General features: G+C 44.0%; 1 protein-coding gene across 1 annotated transcript in view; it reads left to right on the forward strand.

Moving 5' to 3' along the window:
- Window positions 1-10874: 10874 nt before the first annotated feature.
- The window catches only part of LOC137363436 (histone H2A-like), a 74036-nt gene continuing 57852 nt past the window's right edge, over window positions 10875-27058 (forward strand). Inside the window, exon 1 of the mRNA XM_068027264.1 lies at window positions 10875-11234. Within this exon, the coding sequence (XP_067883365.1) occupies window positions 10875-11234 (360 nt within the window). The remainder of the gene's footprint in view (window positions 11235-27058) is intronic.

Below are 27058 nucleotides of genomic sequence, written 5' to 3' on the forward strand. Positions count from 1 at the left end.
ACTATTTGCCTCGACCTCTCCCTGTGGTTGCAAATTCCAGATTCTAACCACTCACTACGTAAATACATTTTTCATGAATTCCTCATTGGTTTTATGAATGTCGATTTTATATTTTTGGCTCGTTTCAGACACCACAAGTGGAAACGTGTCTCTGTGTATTCTATAAAAGCCCTTCACTATTTCCTCACTTTTTTCATTTGTTAGTGTGATGTAGCCATCACTGGCTATGCCAGCATTTATTGCCCATTCCAAATTGCCTTGACAAAGTGGTGGTGAGCTGCCTTCTTAAGCCGCTGCAGTCCTTGAGCTGCAGGAATTCCAGCAGTGCTGTTTGGAAGGGAGTTCCAGGATTTTTACCCAGCGACAGTGAAGGAATGGTGATACAGTTCCAAGTCAGGATGGTGTGTGGCTTGGAGGGGAACTTGCAGGTGGTAGTGTTCCCATGCATCTGCTGCCCTTGTCCTTGTTGGTGGTGGAGGTTCTGGGTTTGGAAGGTACTGTCGAAGAAGCCTTGGTGTGATGCTGCAGTGCATCTTTTAGCTGGTACGCACTGCTGCCACTGTGCATCAGTGGTGAATGGAGTGAATATTGAAGGTGGTGGATGTGGGCAATCAAACAGGCTACTTGAGTGTTGTTGGAGCTGCACTCATCCAGGCAAGTGGACAGTATTCCATCACAATCCTGACTTGTGTCTTGTGAATGGTGGACGGATGTGGGGAAACAGGAGGTCAGTTACTCGCCGCAGAATTCGTAGCCTCTGACCTGCTCTTGCAGTCACAGCATTTATATGGCTGGTCCAGTTCACTTTCTGGTCGATGGTAACCAATGGTCAATGTTAATGGTGGGGGATTCAGTGATGGTAATGCCATTGAACATCAAGGGGAGATGATTAGATTCTCTCTTGTTTGAGATGGTCATTGCCTGGCACTTATCTGATGCCAATGTTACTTGCCACTTATCAACCCAAGCCTGGACGTTGTCCAGGTCTTGCTGCATCTGGACACGGGCTGCTTCAGTATCTGAGGAGTCATGAATGGTGCTGAACATTGTGCAATCATCAGAAACATCCACACTTCTGGCCTTGTGATGGAGGGAAGGTAATTGATGAAGCTGCTGAAGATGGTTGGGCCTAGAACACCTCTCTGAGGAATTCCAGCTGTAATGGCCGGAGACTGTGATGATTAACCTGAACAACCACAGCCATCTTCCTTCGTGCCAGGTATGACTGCAAACAGCAGAGCATTTTGCCCTGATTTCTATTTACACTGGTTTTGCGAGGGCTGCCTTGTTGCCATACACGTCAAAGGCTGCCTTGATGTCAAGGGCAGTCACTCTCACCTCACAGAGCCCCATCTCTGGGCAAAAAGTCTCACTTCTCAAGGGGTGTCTCGAGAAGACACAGTGGCGCAGTGGTTAGCACCGCAGCCTCACAGCTCCAGAGACCCCGATTCGATTCTGGGTACTGCCTGTGTGGAGTTTGCAAGTTCTCCCTGTGTCTGTGTGGGTTTTCCCCGGGTGCTCCGGTTTCCTCCCACAGCCAAAGACTTGCAGGTGATAAGTAAATTGGCCATTGTAAATTGCCCCAAGTACAGGTAGGTGATAGGGAATAAGGGATTACTGTCGGGTTAGTATAAATGGGTGGTTGTTGGTCGGCACAGACACGGTGGGCCGAAGAGCCTGTTTCAGTGCTGTATCTCTAAATAAATAAAAAAATGCAATGTTTCTTTAACTCTAAAATAAAAGCAAAAGTCTGTAGATGCTGGAAATCTGAAATAAACAAAAATGCTGGAAATACTCAGCAGTTTAGGCAGCATTTGTGGAGGGAGAAACACAATTAACATTTCAGGTCTGTGTCCTTTCATTTTACAATATGTTTTATGTCCTGGTAGATAACAGTGCATTCAGTTTGCAGTAATGGAATTAATACTGTGTCTTCCAGCCTGACTATTTGTGAGATTTGTGGAGTGGTGTGTAACATGTAGCTCAGTCTGCAGTCTGGTTACATTATTGAGATTAATTCTGTACTTTACAATCGGGTACTGTTTGTCTGTTCTATCTGACATTGAATTTGTAGTTCAGGCTGCTGTCTTGTGAGAGTGACACAGTGCCTTGCAATCTGACAGTGGATGTGATTTTGGACTGGGATTGATGTATCTCCCTGTCAGTGGGACAGAGTTGTGGTGAAATGGAAACAACTTCAGTCTGTCATGCTCTGTGTGACTGTTGGATTGACTGTTAGTCTCTGGAACTTGGGATCAGTGCCAGTCTGACTAGTACTGCTGGCAGTGATTGTGGAACTGATGTCTCTTTTTTCTCTGAATGATACTGTACTTACTGTGTGTGAGAAGCCGGCTGCATATTTATTCTGCTTCCTTCAAGTATTTGCCTGCAGAAAGAAAAAGTATTTATTATAATTCAGGAAGAGGTGTGGTGGAAGTTACAAGAGAGACCAAAATAATTATTCAATGAATAATCATTGTGAACAATCACAAAGGAAACCCAGCAATACAAACAGTCAGTGTCTGATTCCACTGCAGTCCTTCAGCCCCCAGCTACTGCATACCAGAGGCTTTGGCCGTTTTACAACAATTAAATGACATCCAGAAAAAATCCACTGGGCCATGAATGGGACTGACCGACGGAGCAGGGACTTTTACACAGGTCAGATTTCCAGTTCTCGCTCCCATGGTCTAACCGTTCAAGCAAAACCAAACAGCCGCTGTTTAAAATGTGTCCTTCACACTTCTCACCTGGTGCCTATAATAGATTCTCTTTGTGTACCTCCCCACATTCTGACTGTCCGTTTCTGTTTCCACACTTCACTGTCCAATAACAATAAACTGCGGGACCAGGCTGGATCGCTCTCTTTGATCTGGCGCGGACACGATGGGCCGAATGGCCTCATTCTGCGCCGGAAATTTTCCATGTTTCTGTTTGCGGAATTGTTGCAGAAATCGGCGCCAGCGCTCCCCTCCCCCAGCACTGCCTGTGAGCGGAAGAAGATGGTTTAAAACAGCCGCGAATGGAGAGATCCCGGTCCCTGGGAAAGGGAGCAAACAGCAGCCTCCTTCCAGCAGCACATCGCTTTGGGAGCGTGTCCGCAGATTGACTCAGAGATCAGCATCGAGTCCGGGGCAAGTTCAGGGGGAGGCGGGGGCTGTTTGTAAGAGGCGGATTGGAGCTGGAACTGGTCCCGGAACATGGAGTGAGTGGGGGAAGGGAGAGGCCATTCTCGGGTTTTGTGTCGATGGGGGATGGAGACAGAATGGGATGAACCTGTTACTGCAATGCAGTCAAACAATGATAATATTTGTATGACTGGGCTTCCTTTGTGGGGGCTCATTATTATTTGAGAGATTAAATTCATTAAAACTCTGTATCTTTGATCTCACCTGTATTTTAGTTACAAACATACTTTTGTTCAAACAGACAAATAATTGAATAAACCAGAATAAATGTGATGTTTCCTCCACCAAGTTACAAGGAAGAGAGTCACCAGCTCCTTCTCACACACAGTCCGTACATTATCACTCACAGAGCGCAGAAACACAGACAGGTCATCAGTTCCACAGTCTCAGACGGCAGAAATAGTTCCAGAGACACATTTTCAATCCATCAATCAAATAGAGCAGGAGAGACAGACGTTGTTTCCATGTCACCCCAACTCAGTACCACTGACAGTTAGATACACAAATCCCAGTCCAAATTCTCACCCACTATCAAATTATCAGTGTGTCAATCCCACAATAGTGCAACCTCAGCTACAAATTAAACACACATAGAACTGACACATTGTTCCTGTTTCAAAGTTACAGAATTAACCTCAATAACATTCAAGGAGCAGCTACTGCGTGTCCTTGATAAGTATGTACCTGTGAGGCAGGGAGGAAGTTGTCGAGCGAGGGAGCCGTGGTTTACTAAAGAAGTTGAAGCGCTTGTCAAGAGGAAGAAGAAGGCTTATGTTCGGATGAGACGTGAAGGCTCAGTTAGGGCGCTTGAGAGCTACAAGCTAGCCAGGAAGGATCTAAAGGGAGAGCTAAGATCAGCAAGGAGTGGACACGAGAAGTCATTGGCTCATCGGATCAGGGAAAACCCTAAGGCTTTCTATAGGTATATTAGGAAGAAAAGAATGATGAGAGTTAGATTAGGGCCAATCAAGGATAGTAGTGGGAAGTTGTGTGTGGAATCAGAGGAGATAGGAAAGTGCGAAATGAATATTTTGTGTCAGTATTTACAGTAGAGAAAGAAAATGTTGAGGAGAATACTGAGATTCAGGCTACTAGGCTAGATGGGATTGAGGTTCACAAGGAGGAGGTGTTAGCAATTTTGGAAAGTGTGAAAATAGATAAGTCCCCTGGGCCAGATGGGATTTACCCGAGGATTCTCTGGGAAGCTAGGGAGGAGATTGCAGAGCCTTTGTCCTTGATCTTTATGTCGTCATTGTCGACAGGAATAGTGCCGGAAGACTGGAGGATAGCAAATGTTGTCCCCTTGTTCAAGAAGGGGAGTAGAGACAGCCCTGGTAATTATAGACCTGTGAGCCTTACTTCGGTTGTGGGTAAAATGTTGGAAAAGGTTATAAGAGACAGGATTTATAATCATCTTGAAAAGAATAAGTTCATTAGAGATAGTCAGCACGGTTTTGTGACGGGTAGGTCGTGCCTCACAAACCTTATTGAGTTTTTTGAGAAGGTGACCAAACAGGTGGATGAGGGTAAAGCAGTGGATGTGGTGTATATGGATTTCAGTAAGGCGTTTGATAAGGTTCCCCACGGTAGGCTATTGCAGAAAATACGCAAGTATGGGGTTGAAGGTGATTTAGAGCTTTGGATCAGAAATTGGCTAGCTGAAAGAAGACAGAGGGTGGTGGTTGATGGCAAATGTTCATCCTGGAGTTTAATTACTAGTGGTGTACTGCAAGGATCTGTTTTGGGGCCACTGCTGTTTGTCATTTTTATAAATGACCTGGAAGAGGGTGTAGGAGGGTGGGTTAGTAAATTTGCAGATGACACTAAGGTCGGTGGAGTTGTGGATAGTGCCAAAGGATGTTGTAGGGTACAGAGGGACATAGATAGGCTGCAGAGCTGGGCTGAGAGATGACAAATGGAGTTTAATGCGGAAAAGTGCGAGGTGATTCACTTTGGAAGGAGTAACAGGAATGCAGAGTACTGGGCTAATGGGAGGATTCTTGGTTCTGTAGATGAACAGAGAGATCTTGGTGTCCAGGTGCATAAATCCCTGAAGGTTGCTACCCAGGTTAATAGGGCTGTTAAGAAGGCATATGGTGTGTTAACTTTTATTAGTAGGGGGATCGAGTTTCGGAGCCACGAGGTCATGCTGCAGCTGTACAAAACTCTGGTGAGACCGCACCTGGAGTATTGCGTGCAGTTCTGGTCACCGCATTATAGGAAGGATGTGGAAGCTATGGAAAGGGTGCAGAGGAGATTTACTAGGATGTTGCCTGGTATGGAGGGAAGGTCTTACGAGGAAAGGCTGAGGGACTTGAGATTGTTTTCGTTGGAGAGAAGGAGGAGGAGAGGTGACTTAATAGAGACATATAAGATAATCAGAGGGTTAGATAGGGTGGAAAGTGAGCGTCTTTTTCCTCGGATGGTGATGGCAAACACGAGGGGACATAGCTTCAAGTTGAGGGGTGATAGATATAGGGCAGATGTGAGAGGTAGTTTCTTTACTCAGAGAGTAGTAAGGGCATGGAACGCCCTGCCTGCAGCAGTAGTAGATTCACCAACTTTAAGGGCATTTAAGTGGTCATTGGATAGACATATGGATGAAAATGGAATAGTGTAGGTCAGATGGTTTCACAGGTCGGCGCAACATCGAGGGCGCTGTAATGTTCTAATTCTAATTCTAAAAAAAAAACATCTTCTGAGATCCAATATTTACACAGGTCATTATGAGTTTATTATCAGTATTAATTCCCATAATGTGTCCAGACATATACATTAGATACAAGTCAAAATCTCAAGTGCATAATCAGATTGAGAGATTCTGAAATATAGTATAACCTGAGATACAAACTCAGATTCCAGTTTAAAACTCATCCGGATTGTGAAACTAAAAGATACATTATAAATTTGATGAGTTTAGTCTGAGCTATAAATTACATACCATTCCTAAAACCTCATCGTGTCAGATGGAAGATACTGCACAATTCCAGACTGAGCTCATTTTACACACAAGTCCAAGATTCTCCCTCAGACTGAATGGCACTGATCAAATTGATTAGTACAGCCTGAGTTACATTTGCACATCAATCCTGTATCAGATTGAAAGACACATTATCTTTCACTATTATGTTCACAGTGACAGATATTTAATACTTGGCAAAACTTCAAACATATTGTCTGCTTAAAACCAACCACATCAGTGGCCTGTTGCTGTGCTGACATTTCATGTAGAATGAATCCAGACTTGCAAACAGTCCCAGGGATGGAAGGTTATATAATGATATTTCGATATTGACCAGATATTGACAGATAAAGTGATGCTGAAACACATGCTCAGTGCCAGATGCTGAAAACTATAGGTTGATTATTGCACTCACTCACAGTACCTCAGCCTGAGTCATCGAAAGCAACCTAACACACAAATAGTAGCACTGAGAGATTGAGAAAGAGTCCAAAACTCACATAGAGTACCAGGCACTGACAGATACAAACTGAAAACTATCCACACATGGATATGGGATTGGCTAACTCACAGAAAACAGAGAGTGGGGATAAATGGAGCATATTCAGATTGGCAAACTGTAACTAATGGAATGCCACAGGTACAGTGCTGGGGCCTCAACTAGTTCTGGTCTATATTAATAACTTGAGTGAAGGGACCAAGTATATTGTTGCCAAATTTGTAGATGGCACAGAGATAGGTAGGAAAGAAAGTTGTGAGGAGGACAAAATGTGTCTGCAAAGAGATATAGATAGGTTAAGTCAGTGGGAAAACATTTGGCAGATGGAGCATAATATGGGGAAATGTGAGATGGTCTACTTTGGCAGGTAGAATAGAAAAACAGAATATTATTTATATAGAGAGAGACTGCAGAATGCTGCTGTACCAAGGAATCTGGGTGTCCAGGTACATGAATTACAAAAATGTGAGCATGAAGGTATCGCAAGTAATTGGCATTTTTAGCAAGGGGAATGGAGTATAAAAGTAAGGAAGTTTTGCCATAACTTTACAGGGCAATAGTGACATCCCATCCCCATGCAGTTTTGGTCTCCTTAAATAAGGAGGAATTTACTTGCATTGGAATCACTTCAAAGAAGGTTCACTCGGCTGATTGCTGGGATGTTTGATTGTCTTATGAGAAAAAGTTGAGCAGGCTGGGCCTATGCTCACTGGAGTTTAGAAGATTGAGAGGTGATCTTATTGAAACCTGTAAGATTCTCAGTGGGCTGGACAGGTAGATGTTTCTCCTTGTGGGGGATTGTAGAATTAGGGGCCAGAGATAAAGATGAGCAGTCGCTCTTTCAAGAAGGAGATGAGGAGGAATTTCTTCTCTGAGTGGGTTGTTAATCTTTGGAATTCTGCTCTCCAGAGGACTGTGGAGGATGTGTCATTGAATATATTCAACGCAGCAATAGACAGATTTTTGATCTACAACAGAGTCAATGGTTATGGGGGCAGGCAGGAAAGTGAAGTTAAGGCCACAATCAGAACTGTCATGCTCTTATTGAGTGGCAGAGCAGGCTTGATGGGCCAAATGGTCTACTCCTGTCCTATTTCGTATCTTCTTATGTTCTTACACACACACACACACACACACAACCAATGTGTGGTGGATCTAGAATTGATCCCACTTTCATACACAATACCAGTGACTGAAAGGTACAGAATTAATCCCACAGATAGATACAGTACCACCGACAGGTACAGAATGAATCCCATGCTCACAGTCAGCACCCAGGATCGAAAGATACATGTGATTTCTACCCTCACATAACAATATCAGGCTGAGTTACAGAATGATTTCCACATTCATACTGGGCACCAATGACTGCGAATTAATTCATCCCACAATCACACACACTACCAAAGGCTGACAGATACAGAATTAATCCCACACTCCTATGTAGTAGCAAAGACTGACACATACAAAATCATTCTCAAATACTCCTCCAGTACCTGGCAGATTCAGTGACTGCCAAACTCACATAAATCACCACAGACTGACAGATAAAGAATGAACTCACACACACACTGAGATACAGACAGATATACCTTGAATTCCACACATACAGAACCACTGACAGATTAAGACTAAGTCCAAAATCACATAACATTCCAGAGACTGACAGAATGAATCAAATACTCATACACAGTGCCACTGACAGAATGTATTCCACACTCACATACAATACCGAAGACTGACAGATACAGAATGTATCTCACACTTTCACAAGGTACCAGTGTTTGACAGGTACAGAATGAATCCCACATTCACACATGATACTAGAGATGGACAGCTAAAAAACAATAAGACTGCCAGAATAGATAGAATTCACATCAAAATTCTAAAATATGGCAGAGAAACACTCGACACAAATACATGTCTCATTTCCCTCATCTAGAAGGAGGAGAGCATGTCAGGGGATCGCCGTGATGCGGTAATTGTGATCATCTTTAAAAAACGTTGACACGACCGACTGTGTTAACTATAGAGGGGTATCCCTGCTGTCCACCACAGGGAAGGTCATCACAAGAGTCCTTCTCAACTGCCTCCTCCCCGTAGCTGAAGAACTCCTACTGGAATCACAATGTGGATTCTGTCCATCAACAGGCACAGTGAACATAATCTTCACAGCAAGACAACTTCAAGAAAATGTAAGGAGAAGCAGCAACCTTTATACATAGCCTTCTCTGACCTGACAAAGGCCTTCGACTCCACCAACCGAGAGGGATTATGGAATGTCCTCCTCAAACATACTGCACTGCGACATGCAAGCTGTAATCCTTGCCAACGGATCTATCACTGACCCAATCCGAGTGCAAACTGGGGTCAAGTAAGGCTGTGTCATCGGCACCAATGCTCTTTTCCATCTTCCTTGCTGCATCACTCCACCTCATCTCCTCACACTCAAACACAATACCTGACAGAGACAGAATGAATCCATACAGCACCAGAGACTGAGTTACCAAATTACATAAAACACTCAAACACAGTAGTCTAGACAAAAATGAAATTAATTGCACACTCACATGCAATAGCAGAGACACAACGACACAGAATCAGTCAATAAGTGTCCTCCCAACAACAGCCAGGACATTTCCAGGAAGCTCCACACAGGGAGTGGCTCTTTCAACAGAAACTGGGGCTGGAGAGAGTCTTTGTGAAATATACTTCCTGATTGCAGTATGGGTGTTTGTGATTGGTTGCAAATATTTAATCTGATTGGATGGCGAAAGAGACCAATTGTAAAATTACAATAAAAAACCATTGTGACATCACTCCCAATCACGCAATCACAATCTTTACTTTCCCCCATCCCTCATTAGCATAGTGCTGTGGGATTGTCTATTTAATCCGCACTCGGAAGGGGTTTGGTTTATTTCTGAGTCTGAAATTGAAACTGAAGATGGTTGAGGAGAAGAAGAAAGCAGCTGCTAAGAAGGGCGCCAAGAAAACTGTGAGTAAACCGTCAGCAAAGGGCGGCAAAAGGCGGAGAAAGTCGAGGAAGGAGAGTTACTCCATCTACATCTACAAAGTGATGAAGCAGGTTCACCCCGACACCGGCATCTCCTCCAAGGCCATGAGCATCATGAACTCGTTTGTGAACGATATTTTCGAGCGCATCGCGGGTGAGGCTTCCCGCCTGGCCCATTACAACAAGCGCAGCACCATCAGCTCCCGGGAGATCCAGACCGCCGTGCGCCTGCTGCTGCCCGGGGAGCTGGCCAAGCACGCCGTGTCGGAAGGGACAAAGGCGGTGACCAAGTACACCAGCTCCAAGTAAAACTGCACAATGGACTGAAAAAACATCCCAAACACAACGGCTCTTTTAAGAGCCACCCACAATCTCTCTGAAAAAGCTGCATCCGAACATCTCTATGAAATCATTTTAAGACAATGTGTAACATAATAAATGTCCCACTGCTGTGTTTTTGTCTGCTGTCCCATAAACCGAACTCAAACCCATAATCCGCTCATCCGCCTTTACTTTTTTGCTTAAAGCTGTTATTGTGGTTTTGCACAGCCCCTGAATGACCGCATTAACAGCTGCTTTCAGGGGAAAGTGTCAGATCTCAGTCCCTTCACCCTATTCCTGAAATGTGAACCGATTCATCATTTTATGAACAGCAACTCTCCGCAGTGTTACAGCCCGGAATGGGATTATTACACAGCAGACTAAGGGCTGTTTGAGGACTCGATCCGGCTCCCTCTTTTCAGAGAAGGACACTGGGCTCTGATTGAAGATAAACTGAATGTTTCCCTTCAGGGAAGTGCTGTGAACAGGGATTTAGTACCTCCCGGGACAGTTTGAAAGCAATTGTAGAAAGATCCACAATTGAAACAACATTTTAAACCCGCGTCTGTAATTGGTGATGGAAAGAGTTGAATAGAACAAAATAAAGAGAAGGGATTTTAAATATTTGACTAAGGATGACATTTATTTTAATCCACTCCTTTCCAACAATGAAATTGGCGGGCTTTTTGATAATGACAAATTTTCTGCTTCTGATGTTGTGGCGGTAAATCCCGCCCACTTCTGTTTGTCAGTGACCTGATTGGTGAAGAATATAGGCAAATGAGGTGAATTTAGTAGCGACCAATGGGGAGAGTTTTCAGTCTCTAAGAAAAGTAAATGCTGCGGAAATTATTCATTCTTTGTGAAAGTATTTGTGAGATTGTGGAAATGTCTGGAAGAGGAAAGACCAGCGGCAAAGCTCGGGCCAAGGCCAAGTCTCGCTCCTCCCGGGCTGGACTGCAGTTCCCGGTGGGCCGTGTTCACAGGCACCTAAGAAAGGGCAACTATGCTGAGCGTGTGGGTGCCGGAGCCCCGGTCTATCTGGCTGCTGTGCTCGAGTATCTGACCGCTGAAATCCTCGAGCTGGCTGGCAACGTGGCCCGGGACAACAAGAAGACCCGTATCATTCCCAGGCACCTGCAGCTGGCCGTGCGCAACGACGAGGAGCTCAACAAGCTTCTGGGAGGGGTGACTATCGCTCAGGGTGGGGTGCTGCCTAATATCCAGGCCGTGCTGCTGCCCAAGAAAACCAGCGCTCAGAGCTCCCAGAAAAAGTAAAGCGGCCGAAATGTCATCGAATAAACCAAAGGCTCTTTTAAGAGCCACCCACAGTCTCCATGAAAGGGCTGGTTCCTGTCTGATTCCAAAATGTCAGTAACAGGACCGAATGAGAACTATTTCAAATGTTTAAGCATCTGTTTCAGTGATTTCTCGCTGTCCCCTCAAACCTGTCTAATTTATTACTTCAACACCAATTTTGAGTTATTTGTCCCGTTACAGATTGCTGAATAGAGTCTTTTACCGCCAGTTACAGATAAGTAGACAAAAAATCACAGATTAAAACTACGTAATATATCTAACCCATCACAAAATTTTTTTATTCCGCTTTTATCAGCACAAAGTCGTGGCGCGATTTTACGAACAGCTTTAAACTAACGCCAGATTTTCCATCAATTCGCTTCTTTCCGACACTGAAATTGGCGGCTTTTTCGAATTCAAACTGTCTGCCAATTTAAGCCAGTGATTTGTTGTATTTCCTAATTCGAAGCTCTGCGATTGGTTAAGACATGTGAATGAGAAGAGGGTGACCAATCAGAAGTGAGCTCGGGAGAGCCCGGGCTCAAACTGTGGGAATTCCAGGTCCCTGAATGACTGAGCTGAAACTGATCAGTTTCACAAACCCTGTCAGTTTCAGTGCAGGAAACACCGTCTCGGGGGAAATAACATCACAAGTGGGTCTGGTTCCAGTGACCGATTCAACGGCTGCTGCAAAACTCCCGGATTCCCTCATTGCAGCGAACTCATTTTGAAATTCTATGAAAACAATGAGTGATTCTGGAGGAGTGATGTGGCTTTTCACTGAGGGCATGTGTCGACTGGGGAAATAACTAACTGTAGAGCCTCGGGCACTGTTTACACAGCCCGTTTAGAAAATCAAATCCACTGCACATCCTTGCTGCAACTGAAATGTCAAATTCGGGGATTCCATTTTTTTTTCATCCCGAACACAGCTGATTGATTGAACAAAGAATTAAAAGTAAAATGCTGCGAATGCTGGAAATCTGAAATATTTCAGATTGATTGAACTGTTCTCAACAGCCTATCCCAGCTCCCGTTTCTCGGTCACTGCTCGCTCTGTGAGGCGGTGGGTGGCTCTTAGAAGAGCCTTTGTTGTGTGTTTGCTGAAAAGGGTCGAATTGTTCAGCCGCCGAATCCGCAGAGAGTGCGGCCGTGCCGTTTCAGAGCGTACACCACATCCATGGCAGTGACCGTCTTGCACTTGGCGTGCTCAGTGTAGGTGATTACATTGAGTGTGAGACAAATTCCATCCATCTTTTGTACTTTATGAGATTAATTTTGACACTTTCTGGTACATTATGTGACAGCGAGTTTAATTCTACATCTATCTGTCTGTGGTACTGTGTCTGAGTGTGAGATTATTTGAGTATCAGTCTATGAAACTAAATGTGATTGTGTGATTCATTCTGTATGTCAATCATGAGTATTGTATGCGTGGCAGCTTCTATCTGCTACTGTGGCTGAATGTGGATATCATTCTGTATCTGTCAGTGTCTGGAACTAAATGTGAGTGTGAGATTCATTCTGTATGCACCACTCTTTACAGTCAGAATGTGACTGTGTGATTCATTCTCTATGTGTCAGTCTAAAGTACTATATATGCCATGGTTTTAATTATGTGTCTGTCATTTTATGTGAGCTTGGGTATCAATGTATATATGTCAATCTCTGGTTCTTTCTGTGAGAGTGAGATTAATTCTCTATCTGCTGGTCTCTGAAATTAATTGATTTTGTGATTCACTCTGTGTCTGTCAGTCTATGATACTGTGAATAAGTCGTGGGTATATATGGTGTCTGTCTGAACTTGGTATTGAACATGATTGTAGGATTCATTGTGTATCTATCAGTATCCAGACTGAATGTGAAATAAGGTTCATTCTGTACATGAAAATCTCTGTTATTCTATGGAAGTGAACTCAAATATGCCTATCAGTCTTTGACACTGTATCTGATTGTGGAATTGACTCAATACCTTTCAGACTTTGCTACTATGCATATGTGTGGTTCAAGTTCTGCATGTCAGTCTCTGTTACTCTATGTGAGTGTGGATATCTTTTATGCATCTCAGTCTCTCGCAATGAATGCAAGTGTGGGATTAACTCTCTTTTCAACAGTATCTGGTAATGATTGTGAGCATGTGACTCCTACAGTATCTGTCAGTGTTTTCTATTGTATGTGACTGTGCAATTCTTCCTATGTCTTTCAGTGCCTAGTACAATGTGTATGGGATTCATTCTGTACCTGTCAGTATCTGGTACTGAATGAGATTGTGGGATTCATTCTGTTGTCTGTCAATCTCTGCTCGTGTATGTGAGTGATATCTGTTATGCATATATTATTTTCTGGTACTGGAAGTGAATATTGTATTTATTCTTTACCAGTTAGCCTCTGGTACTACGTATGAGTGTGGGTCTCATTCTGTATCAGTCAGTTTCTGGTACAGTCTGCGTGTGCATATCCAGGTCTCATTTTGCATTTGGCAGTCTCTGGTACTGAATGTGTGTTACAATTTATTTTTTATGTGTCTGTCTCTAGGACAGTCCATTACAGTGGGATGAATTTTGTATCTCCCAGCTACTGGTATTGTCTGCAAACGTGATACATTCTGTATCTATGTGACGCTGGTGCTGTATGAGTGTGGAATTCTTCTGTACCTGTACTTAATATGTATCTACGGGATGCTATTGAGAACTATTTGTTGGACACCATAATGTATCACTATTTTCTTGTCTCACTGGTATTTTAAAATATAAACCACTGCACATTTTAACTGTGTGTTTTACTCAGTTGTGGTCTGAGCTTTTTGGACTAGTATTTAGTCTGCAACTGTATGAACACATTTGTGAATGACAACATATATTTCAAACTCACACATGGCATGCTCAGTATAATCAGAATCATTCAATTGATACGATATCATTCAGTACAGCTCTTGCAGAGATTATTGGATTGGTATGTAATGTGTAGTGCAGTGTGCACTAATTGACATAATACTGTAACTTTCCTTTTGATACTGTATCAGATGTTTGTACTACATTGTAATCTGTCACTCAGTCTGCAGTCTGGGCTACATTATTAGGATTCATTCTGTACGTTTCCATCAGCTGCTCTACCTCATATTTAATTTGTAGCTTAGGGTGCACTCTTGTGGGATTGATCCGGTGCCTTTCAATCTGATAGTGGGTGTGATTTTGAACTGAGATTGATGGATCTACCTTTCAGCAGTAGTGAGTTGGGGTGAATTGGAAACAACTTCTGCCTCTCCTACTTTGTTTGATTGTCTGCTGGATTGAAAATGTGTCTCTGGAACTTGGGATCAGTGTGAGTCTGACTGCTTCTGCTCTCTGTGACTGTGGAACTCATGGCCTGTCTGTGTCTCTGAGCGCTGGGAGTGATAATGTACCTACTCTGTGTTAGAAGGAGTGGACTGTACATATCCTTGTGCTGGGGAATCATCACAATCCTTCTGGTTCCTTTAAGTATTTGCTGACAGAAGGAAAGAAAAATATCTCTTGTAACTCAAGATCAATTGAGGTAGAAACTAGAAAAGACATGAATGTAATATTTCAATTAATAATCATTATGACCAACCACACAGGATGATCAGAAATACAAAGAGTGTCAGTGTCTGATTCCACTGCAGCACTCAGCTTCTGCTGATCAGGTTTTCTTTGGTAGTTTTATAACAATTTAGTGACATCCAGGAACAACCCAACATCTGCACTGCTCCATGAATGGGAATACCTGCTGGAGCAGGGATATTTGCACAAGTCAAGTTTTTAATTCCACCTGGCATTATCATGCAAGAACATAATAACTAGGAGCAGGATTAGGCCATTCCGCCACTCAAGTCTGTTCCACCATTCAATAAGATCATGGCAGATCTGATCATAGTCTCAACTCCACTGTCCTGCGTGTCCCAATAACACTTCACTCCCTTGTAAATCAAAAGTCAGTCTAACTCAGCCTTGAATATATTTAATGACCAGCCTCCACCATCCTCTTGGGTAGAGAATTCCAAAGAACAACAACCCTTTGAGAGAAGAAATTCCTCTTCAATTCCATCGAAAATGGGAGCCCCCTTATGTTGAAACTGTTCCCCCTAGTTCTTGATTCCCTCATGAGGGGAAACATCATCTCAGTAAATACCCTGTCAAGCCCCTTCAGTATCTTATATGTTTCATAAGATCACCTCTCATTCTTCTAAACTCCAATGAGTGTAGCACAACCAGGTCAAACGTTCCTCATAAGACAACATCTTCATCCCTGGAATCAACCTAGTGATGTTTGCCTGATGTACCTCCAATGCAAGTATTTTCCTCCTTACAGAGGGAGACCAAAACTGTATACACACTCAAGGTGTGGTCTCACCAACACGCTGTACAGTGGTAGCAATACTTCCCTACATTTCTACTCCAACCCCATTGCAATAAAGGCCAAAATTCCAATAGCCTTCCTAATTACTTGCTGTACTTCCATGCTAACTTTTTGTGATTCATATAAGAGGACACTCAGATCCCTCTATACCACAGCATTCTGCAGTCTCTATCTATTTAAATAACATTCTGCTTTTCTCTACATCATACCAAAGTGGATAACCTCACATTTTCCCACATTATACTTAATATGCCAAATTTTTCCCACACACTTAACTTGTCTTTATCTCTTTGCAGACTCATTGTGTCCTCCGCACAACTTCCTTTCACACCTTTCTTTGTATCAACAGCAAATTTAGTTACAATACACTCGATCCCTTCATCCAAATCATTAATATAGGCTGTAAGTAGTTGAGGCCCCAGCACTGATCCCTGTGGCACTCCACGAGTTCCAGTTTGCAAACCTGAAAGTGACACATTGATCCTAATTCTCTGTTTCTTGTTAGTAAGCATGTACCAGCGACCTGGGTTCGATTCTGGGTACTACCTGTGCAGAGTTTGCAAGTTCTCCCTTTGTCTGCATGGGTTTTCACCGGGTGCTCCGGTTTCCTCTCACAGCCAAAGACTTGCAGGTTGATAGGTAAATTGGCCATTATAAATTGCCCCTAGTATAGGTAGGTGGTAGGGGAATTGAGGGAAGTTGGGGATGTGAGAGGGTAATGGGATTAATGTAGGATTAGTATAAATGGGTGGTTGATGGTCAGCACAGACTCGGTGGCTGAAGGGCCTGTTTCAGTACTGTATCTCTAAATAAATAAAATAAATAATATAGTACCCTTTTACACCACGAGCTCTTACCTTGTATCGTAACATTTTGCATGGCACTTTGGCGAATGCCTTTTCAAAATACAACTACACTACATCTACTGGTTCCCCTTCAGTTACCCTGCTTCTTCCATCCTCAAAGAACGCTAATAATGTTGGCAAACTTGATTTCCTTTTCATAAATCCATGTTGACTCTGCATGATTGTATTATAATTTTCTAAATGTTCTACAGATTGGAGGGTGGCAAATGTAACCTCACTATTTAAAAAAGGAGAGAGAGAAAAAACAGGGAATTACGGACCAGTTAGCCTTACATCAGTAGTGGGGAAAGTGCGAGAGTCTATTATAAAGGATGTGGTAGCAGAACACCTGGAAAGCATAAACGGGTTTGGACAAAGACAGCATGGGTTAACGAAAGGGAAATCTTGCTTAACAAATCTACTGGAGCTTTTTGAGGATGGAACTAGTGGAATAGATAAGGGAGAACCAGTGGATGTGTTGTATCTGGATTTTCAGAAGGCTTTTGATAAGGTCCCACATAAGAGGTTCGTGTGCAAAATTAAAGCAGATGGGATTGGGGGTAATATACTGGCATTGATTGAGAATTGGTTGACAAACAGGAAACAGAGAGTAGGAATAAACGGGCCTTTTGCCAGGTGGCAGGCAGTGACGAGTGGCGTACTACAGGGATCAGTGCCTGGGCCCCAGCTATTCACAATATATATTAATGACTTGGGAGAGGGAACATTTCCAGGTTTGCAGACGACACAAAGCTGGGGAGGAAACTGAGTTGTGAGGAGTATGCAAAGAGGCTCCAATGTGATTTGGACAAGTTGGGTGAGTGGGCAAATGCATGGCAGATGCAGTATAACTTGGATTAATGTGAGGTTATTCACTTCGGTTGTAAAAACAGAAAGGCAGATTATTATCTGAATGGTGACAGATTGGGAAAGGGGGAGGTACAAAGAGACCTGGGTGTCCTTGTACACCAGTCGCTGAAAGCAAATATTCAGGTGCAGCAAGCAGTTCGGAAGGCGAATGGTATGTTGGCCTTCATTGCAAGCGGATTTGAGTACAGGAGCAAGGAAGTCTTACTACAGTTATACAGGGCTTTGGTGAGAGCACATCTGGAGTATTGTGTGCAGTTTTGGTCTCCTTATCTGAGGAAGGATGTTCTTGCCATGGAGCGAGTGCAAAGAAGATTTACCAGGCTGATTCCTGGGATGGCAGGATTGACAATGAGGAGTGACTGGGTTGACTAGGCCTATATTCACTAGAGTTTAGAACAATGAGAGGGAATCTCATAGAAACCTATAAAATTCTAACAGCACTAGTCAGGCTATATGCAGGGAGGATGTTCCTGATGGCTGGGGAGTCCAGAATCAGGGGTCACGGTCTCAGGATATGGGTATGCCATTTAGAACTGAGATGAGGAGAAATTTCTTCACTCAGAGGGTGATGAACTTGTGGAATTCTCTACAAAGAAAATTACAGCACAGGAACAGGCCCTTCGGCCCTCCAAGCCTGCGCCGATCCAGATCCTCTATCTAAACATGTCGCCTATTTTCTAAGGGTCTGTATCTCTTTGCTTCCTGCCCATTCATGTATCTGTCTAGATACATCTGAAAAGACGCTATTGTGTCCACGTCTACCACCTCCGCTGGAAACGCGTTCCAGGCACCCACCACCCTCTGCGTAAAGAACTTTCCACGCATATCCCCCTAAACTTTTCCCCTCTCACTTTGAACTCGTGACCCCTAATAATTGAATCCCCCACTCTGGGAAAAAGCTTCTTGCTATCCACCCTGTCTTTCCCTCTCATGATTTTGTACTGCAGAAGGCAGTGGAGGCCAAGTCATTAAATATATTCAAGAAGGAGATAGATATATTTCTTAATACAAAAGGGATCAAGGGATATGGGGAGAAAGCGGGAAGAGGGTACTGAATTATACGATCATACTTGATCATTTGTGAATGGCAGAGCAGGGCCGAATGGCCTACTCCTGCTCCAATTTTTCTATGTTTTCTGAGATGACTGACTTAATCATTGGTTCCAGCATTTTCTCAATGGCAGACATTAGGCTAACAGGCCTATCGTTGCCTGCTTTCTCTTTACTGCTTTCTTGAACAGGGACATTACATTTGCAGTTTAATATCCACTGGAACTGTTGCAGGATCTAGGGAATTTAAGAATTTTACAACCAATGCATCCACTATCTATGCAGACACTTCTTTTAAACCTTAGAATGTAGGCCATCAGATCCAGGGGACTTGTCAACCTTTAGTCCCATTAGTTTTCCAAAAACATGTTTTTCTCGCGATGGTGATGTTTTAAGGTCCCCCCTCCTTACTCCCCTTGATTTTCTACTATTCTTGGGATGTTTTTTGTGTCTACTTCTGTGAAGACAGATGAAAAGTTCTTGTTCAGAGTATCTGCCATTTCCTTGTTTCTCTTGGATCAATCGTTCAACGGAAACCGACAGCTGCTGTTTAAAATGTTTCCTTGACACTACTCACCTGGCGGCAGCAATAGGTGTTGTTTGCATAACTGTCCCCATCCCTACTGTCTGGCTCTGTTCCCTCTATTCACTGCTTAATAACAACACAGTGTGAAACTGGAGCTAAACCATGAACATGCATTACAGGTTTGAGGAGAGGAAACAACAATGATTTTCAACAGCAGCTTCTTCCTGCTCTGTCTCCGTTACCTTGTCCACAAACAGCCTGAGAAAGGCTTCTCCTTCTGCGCTCACTCCATGTTCCTGCTCCACTCCGCCTCTTACAAACAGCCCCCAACTCCCCCTGAACTTGCTCCGTTGTCAATGCTGATCTCTGAGCCCCTCTGCAGACAGGCTCTCAAAGCAATGTGCTTGCTGGAAGGAGACTGCTGTTTACTCACTTACCCCGGGGCTCTAAGTCTCCATTCCCGTCTGTTTCAAACAAACTTCTTCCGCTCACTAATTAAATGACGCAGAAGGACACGGCTGGAGGAGGCGCATCGCGCATGCGCTTCTTTCCCCACTCATTTACAAAAAAAATAAATTGGAATAAAAGCAAAATACTGCGGATGCTGGAAATCTGAAATAAAAACAAGAAATGCTGGAACCACTCAGCAGGTCTGGCAGTATCTGTGAAAAGTGAAGCAGAGTTAACGTTTCGGGTCAGTGACCCTTCATCGGAACTGACAAAAATAAACTGGAACTTTCCCCAGTTCAGTTTTCTCCGAGTTTGAGCAAAGGAACTGGGGCTGTGGGGAAAGGTCAGAGAACGTTTCAAGCTGGGGGATTCCCCCTTTCTGAAGCTCAGTTTGAGATCATTCCCTGCAGTGTGTTTGCTCTTCATTCACCCGTCTTCTCAAAGCAATCCTCCGAGGGAGTCGCTGTGTTTGCTGCGATCGCGCAGGAGTTAATATCTGACAGTAACAGTCCCAGATTAATGTCATCACATTGAAACTGTCCTTCACTGACAGTCATATCGAACGGTGTGAGCTGAGAGATTACAGAGATCAACAGGGTCAAGAGCGTTAAATTTGGAACATTGTTCACCTCACTCTCTAACTGTTACCCAGAGTCTAGGAATAATAATGTGTCTGTTTCTGATACAATGTCAGTTAGAGATGAGACTGCACCGTCTGTCTCCCACGGATCTTTCAAGATAAAATGAGGCTTCCAGGTCAGCCTGTAACTGCTGATGGGGATCTCTCTCTCTCTCTCACTTAATCACTTTCAGCTTGTCTCTAGTGCTCCATAAAAACGTGGGATCCAGTTATTGGGTGTGATATGGACACACGAATAGAAAATGCACTATTGACACTCCCTCTCTAATGCTGTACATATGTTTGGGATACCATTATTTAGGATGATATGTATGCACTTTATTGTGTTACTAATACTGTCTCTGATGATACATAAGAATGTGTAATACAGTGTGATATGGACACATTGTTACGAATGGTCGGACTGATTCTCTCTCTCTCTGTGGTGCTGTATATGAAAAGGGGATAATGTTAGTGAGCATCATAGAATCATAGAATCATAGAAGGTTTAAGGCAGAGAAAGAGACCACTTGGCCCATCATCGTATGCGGCAGCCGAAAAACAGTGAACGTAAAGGAATGGCATGGGGGGCTTCAACCTCGAGAGTCCACCTCCTGTGCTATGTGGGAGCTCCTGGATGCTTCCTGTGTCCTGGAGAACCATTTGGCGGTCATCACCTCGTAGCAGATGTAATGTACAACAATACTCCGCTCTCGTTGATTGACGTCTATGCCCCGGTTCAATGCAGCGAGCAGCTGACCGTCTTCCAGCATCTCCCACTGCTGCTGGCGACATCCAGGCCGGTCATCCTAGGTGGTGACTTCAAAGGCATCATCGATGCACCTGGATGATCCGGCAGAGACGACAGCAAACTGGATGCTATGTCCAGATCCTTAATAGAAACAGTAAAAGATGCCAAACTGCACGACGTCTTCAGCAAACCTGCAGACAGAGCGCAGCATAGATACACATGGTCAAGAACGGACGGGTCTGCCCATTCCAGGATTGACTTCCTATTTGTGTCTCGTGTTTTCACGGTCAGATCCACCGACGTCAAGCCGGTGTTCTTCTCCAAGAATTGCCTTTTACTGGCTGACTTTCACTTACAGGATGACCAGCGGGTTGGCAGGGGGACATGGAAGCTCAATGCTACACTGCTAACCCCAGAGAATGTTGAGGAACTCAAAAGGGATTACAAAGGTTGGAGGACCATGAAACCCCACCTTTGAGTCTCCAGTTCAGTGGTGGGAAGCGATCAAGGAGAACATCAAGAGGTTCTTTATCTTCAAAGGGGTTCAGAGGGCGAGAGAGATAGACAGATGGAAATGTCACGACTCCAGAAAAGTATGCAAAATCTGCTCTGGCTTCAGTCGATGGGGGTCAAGGTCAAGGAGGACCTTCATGAGGTGAAGAGCCAGCAGGCCTCGCTCTTTGCCACGGAGGCCTACAAGATCATCTTCCAGTCCAGAGTCCGCTCCATTGAGCAGGATGAGATGTGCTTGTGTTACTTCTTCTAAAAGGTACACAGAGAGAGCTCTGTTATCAGCAGCCTGCAGGAAGAGGATGGCTCGGTAATGTCTTCGCAGTCCGACATACTAAGGATCAGCAAATCCTTTTATGCTGGTCTGTATGACGCGACGCCCACAGACAGCAGAGCCTCCCAGTCCTTACTGTCATCTATCACAGAGGTCTTAGATGACAGCAGGAGGGAGAGACTGGACAAACCGCTAATTCTGGATGAGCTGACTAAGGCCATCAAATCCTTCGAGATAAATAAAACTCCCGGAAGCGACGGCTTACCGGTTGAGCTGTATTTGGCCCTGTGTGACTGGGTCGGCCCGGACCTGTTGGAAGTGTACGAGAGTACGCTCCTGGCCGGCAGCATGTCAGAATCCATGAGGAAAGGCATCATCACCCTCATCTACAAGGGGAAGGGGGAGAGGGCAGAAATCAGAAATTGGCGGCCCATCTCACTGCTTAATGTGGACTACAAGATACTGTCAAAAGTCATAGCCAGTCGAGTCAAGTCTGCTCTGGAGTTGGTGATCCACCCTGATCAGACCTGTACTTTACCCACTCAGGGATACGATCACCCACATACGGGACAGGAGGGTGGACACCTACCTCATCAGCCTGGACCAGGAGAAGGCTTTTGACAGGATATCGCACACCTGCATGATGGACGTACTTTCGAAAATGGGGTTTGGGGAGGGAATCTGCAATTGGATCAAACTGCTCTACACAAACATCAGTAGCACAGTCTCAATCAATGGGTGGGAATCAGAAAGTTTCCCGATCCAATCTGGAGTCAGACAGGGTTGTCCTCTCTCCCCTGTCTTGTTTATTTGCTGTATTGAACCCTTTGCTGAGTCTATTAGGAAGGATGCGAGCATAAGAGGGGTGACAATCCCAGACAGTGGAGGCACTCAGGTTAAAACCTCCCTGGACATGGATGACGTCGCAGCCTTCTGCTCGAACCCGCTGTCTGTGCGCAGACTGATGAGCATCTGCGACCAGTTCGCACTGGCCTTGGGAGCCAACGTTAACCACGGCAAGAGAGAGGTCATGTTCTTTGGGAACTGGGCTGACCGATCCTTTGTCCCCTTCACCGTCAGGTCAGAATACCTGAAGGTGCTGGGGATATGGTTCTGAAGGGCCGCGGCATGCAGCAAAACCTGGAAGGAGCGAGTAGCCAGGGTACAACACAAGCTGAGCATGTGGGAGCAGCAACTCTCTCCATTATGGGTAAGAACCTGGTCCTCAGGTGCGAGGCGCTCACGTTGTTGCTGTAAGTGGCACAGGTCTGGCCCATACCCCATTCCTGCGCTGTGGCGATCACCCGAGTCATTTTCCGCTTCATCTCTGGATCCAAAATGGACCGGGTCCAAAGGGACATGATGTTCAAACCTCTGGATAAGGGTGGGCATAATGTACCCAATATCACCCTCATCCTGATGACTACCTTCGTGTGCGGCTGCATCAAGCTGTGTGCAGATCCCCAATACGCCAACACCAAGTGTCACTACGTGCTGAGATTCTCTCTGTCCCCAGTGTTGTGAAGGAAGGACCTGGTCGCATTGCCGTGGAACGCTCCATCTAGTTGGACTGTGCCGTACCACCAATCATTCGTGGAACAGTTTCTGCGGAAAACACCTTTGACCACCAATCCATCAGGCAGTGGTCTGCACGGAATGTCCTCAAGGCATTACGGGAAAAGGAGATGCTGGATGCTGTCGGATGGTTCTCCAAGCAGACTGCCAAATCATTTGGCGGAATGCCTCATCACCAGAACTTTCCAACAAGCACCAAGGTGTAGCTTGGCTGGTGGTGAGAAGAGCCCTCCCCGTCAGATCCTTCCTGCACGCCCGAAGTCTCACCCTCTCCGCACAATGCCCTCGAAATGTCTGCGGTGGGGATGAGATGGTTGCCCAGCTTCTTCTGGAATGTGTCTTTGCAAAGCAGGTGTGGAAAGAGATGCATTGGTTTTTGTCGAGGTTCATCCCAAGCAGCTCTGTAACACAGGAGTCTGTGCTCTACGGGCTGTTCCAAGGGACACACACCGAGATAACCTCAACTGCTGCTGGAGGACTATCAATTCGGTGAAAGACACTCTTTGGTCTGCCCAAAACTTGGTGGTCTTCCAGCGCAAAGAGTTGTCCACCACCGAATGTTGCAGACTGGCACACTCGAAGGTCCAGGACTACGTGTTGAGGGACGCACTAAAGCTTGGGGCAGCCACAGCAAAGGCTCAATGGGGAAAGACCACCATGTAAGCTCCCCCCACCAAGCTGATCTGAGGAGCTGGATCCATGGGAAACCACTCGAACTATATCGTTCATATTCTCAATTGCTGTAAATGTAAAACTGTAATTGACATGACAATTGTGAAAAGGAAGGGTTGGGAAGGAACTCATGACAGTATTGAAGGAAACTGATCTCCCTTGCAATGTTTGTATTTTTGGTGCTGTTTAGATACTGTTTGGCAATGTAATTTTTACAGATTTTTATGAATAAAGTATATTTTGGAAATAAAAAAAATATATATTTCCAGACCATGTCCAACACGTTTCTACTCAGTGTGAAAACCCACCACGGAAAGACTGGAACATACAATCATTTGATCACATGATGATTAACATCACTCAGACACCTGAACCATTAGGTCACTGACGAAGTCATGATGACTTCGAATTTCTCATGAAATGACTACTGAACTAACTGACTGGAAGAATTGCTTTAACTCCACGTGATCAGAGAGGCACAGCCTCAGACCGACTTGGCAGATGAATATTGATTGAATAATTTCTGTGTGAGGAATGTTCCAGCATCATAAACCAGGGGAACGTGCTGACTGAGCTGTGTCGTCATCTCTTCTGGGCAGTCGGACAGTTCACCCTTCATTCTGCTCTGATTCACTTTCCCAAAGCGGATCTACAGATTCTCAAATCTGGAGACTGGGTTTTCTTATTTTGTTCCTTTTGATTTTTCTTGCTCCTGACTGAATAATATATTCTAAACCTCGGATCAACCCTCCCCTTTGCGTCGTGTTATCGTCTTGGTTAAAAGAGACACAAAACGGCACAAACACTCTGAAACATACAACACGGTCACACTTTCCTTCAGTGAGATTAATGTTGAGCTGTTTTCCAGGTTAAATGCAACTGCAAACACATTGCTCTCAAAAAAATTGTAGGGGATTAAGTTGCCGTCGAAATATTAGCACTGAACATCTGTACGAGCAGGAACAGCCATTTCAAACTCACATCCTTCACAAAGGCAAGCACTGAGCTGTTTTCTTTTGTGAATGAAATTCATAAGAAAAGTTAAAGTTCACAAGAAAACAGATGTAAACGATTGATAGCTAAACCTTTGAAGCAAGGATATGAATCCACGATTTTCTGATTATTGGACAAACACTCGAGCCAACGAAGCTACTGAGCCAGATCACAAATGCTGTGACAACTAAGGGCAGAGGAGGGCACTCTTTATTCTCATCCCACTTCTCCACAGGTCACAACATCTCTGTGAACTTTTCCCACATACTGATACAGTCAATCATATACTCTATTTTTCCCTGAATAGAAGACACTGACCAGGTTTCTTTAATGAAGAACAAAATTATCCATTTATTGTCAAACAAGTTTTAACTAGTCATGAAGTAAAGCATAAACATACAGGTGGAAATTTTAAAAGTTCCTTTTTCACCTTTACCAACTTTTAAAGTCCTTTTTTTTTATCTTCGAGCCACACGCACACACACACACACACACACACCGGATAGCTGAAAAAATAAAAGGGATTTTTTTTTAAATTCAGCACTCTGTTACAGACAAAAAAAACCTCTTGGGCTGTTTATTTGCTCATTTTTGAAGAAATCATCAGATGAGATATGTTGCTCCAAAACTGGAATACAGTCTAACGTCCGAGTATACGTAGACAGGTCACTCGGGTATTTTAGATCAGTTCTTTTCAGAAGGCATTGAGAATTAATTTTAGCAGGCCTTCTTCAAAGACATGCGACAAGATGAATTAACTCAGTAGACTTCTCAGGGTCTTTTAAAGATTTTCTGGAAAACAAACTGGGTTGTGGTCTTCTCTCCTTCCTTGACGATTCTTCAGGCTAACTTTATCAGCTGCTCACTCCAGCAGGTAAAACACACTGACTGCTACAACCAAAGGTTGTGAGTTTTCTGCCTTCTTAGGTTTGCGCTGCTGCTGCCAAGCTTGTCCAATCAAGGGGCACGACTGACTTCACTAACCACATTTCTCCCTGTTACCAGGGTTTCTGCTCTATATTTGACTTGAATTATGTGACAACCAGTAAACATCGTTGCCAAATTGGTTCTTTTGGTGCCCTCTTGAAAAAGAACTGGTCCTACATTTATTCAGTTTGATAATGACTTCTTCAAAAAATATTTTAAAAGAAACAAAATCCGTTCCATAACATCATGTACTTTCCCTAAGCTACAGGTTATTGCAAGTCTCTCTGGCAGTGTTTATTTTCGGTGATTTTGTACTCAGGTTCTTTTGGAATCCATGTGTTTGCAGATCTTTGTGAGTGAGAGATGTGGTAATATGTTTAAAAGATTTCCCTGTAAATTATTCATATCTCCATCTTTCCCCGAACTTTGTACAAACACATTAATATGGGAATCACACACATCAGGCCGTCAAACCTGTCTGCTAAACATTGAAAGGTGACAGTGTTTATTGTGACGGGGTTCCATTTATGAAGACACATCTTGATGATTCACACATGTAAAAATTTGTATATGATGTTCATGACATAATGACATAAAAAACCATTTCCTTGCACTTGCCATGCTTGGTGAACATTTTCTCTGCTGATGCCCCTTGAATATATTAGAGAACATGGTGACGAGGTTGAGATAAAAGTCTGTAAATATAGGCAGCAAACAGCAGCAGGGACTGCAGTGAACAAGATTTACGTGACATATTTGTGCTTATGTTGGTGGGTGAAATAAGATATTAAACACACAAAATCCTACATTTGAGCTCGCGTAAAAGATTGCTCTGTCTATGGAGATAGCATCAAAGAAAGCTCAGGAATTTTGTCCTATGCCAGTGATCGTAACACACTTCAGGGGAACTTAAAAAAAATGGTAAAATGGGCTTTCACAGAACAGATGAAATTTTACACAGAGAAGTGTGAAGTGATACAATTTGGAAGGAAGAATGCCATATAAATGAAATGTTACAATTCTAAACTGGGTGCAGGAGCAGAGAGACAATGTACACCAATGTTAGAAGGATTGAAAAGGTAGCGAAGAGCAAACAGGACACTTGGCTTTATTAATATAGGCATAGAGTAAAAGCATATAGGTGATGCTAAACCTTTATAAAATACTGGGAATGAATGGCCTCCACCTGTACCTCCACAGAAAGCTTCCATTCCAGGTTTACACACACTCATCAGGATCACTCTCCACAGATCCTGCCACTCCAGGCTCGGACACCCACTTCAGGATCACTCTCCACAGATCCCGCCATTCCAGGTTCGGACACCCACTTCAGG

The sequence above is a fragment of the Heterodontus francisci genome, unplaced genomic scaffold (assembly GCF_036365525.1).
Source record: "Heterodontus francisci isolate sHetFra1 unplaced genomic scaffold, sHetFra1.hap1 HAP1_SCAFFOLD_61, whole genome shotgun sequence".
Lineage (NCBI taxonomy): Eukaryota > Metazoa > Chordata > Chondrichthyes > Heterodontiformes > Heterodontidae > Heterodontus > Heterodontus francisci.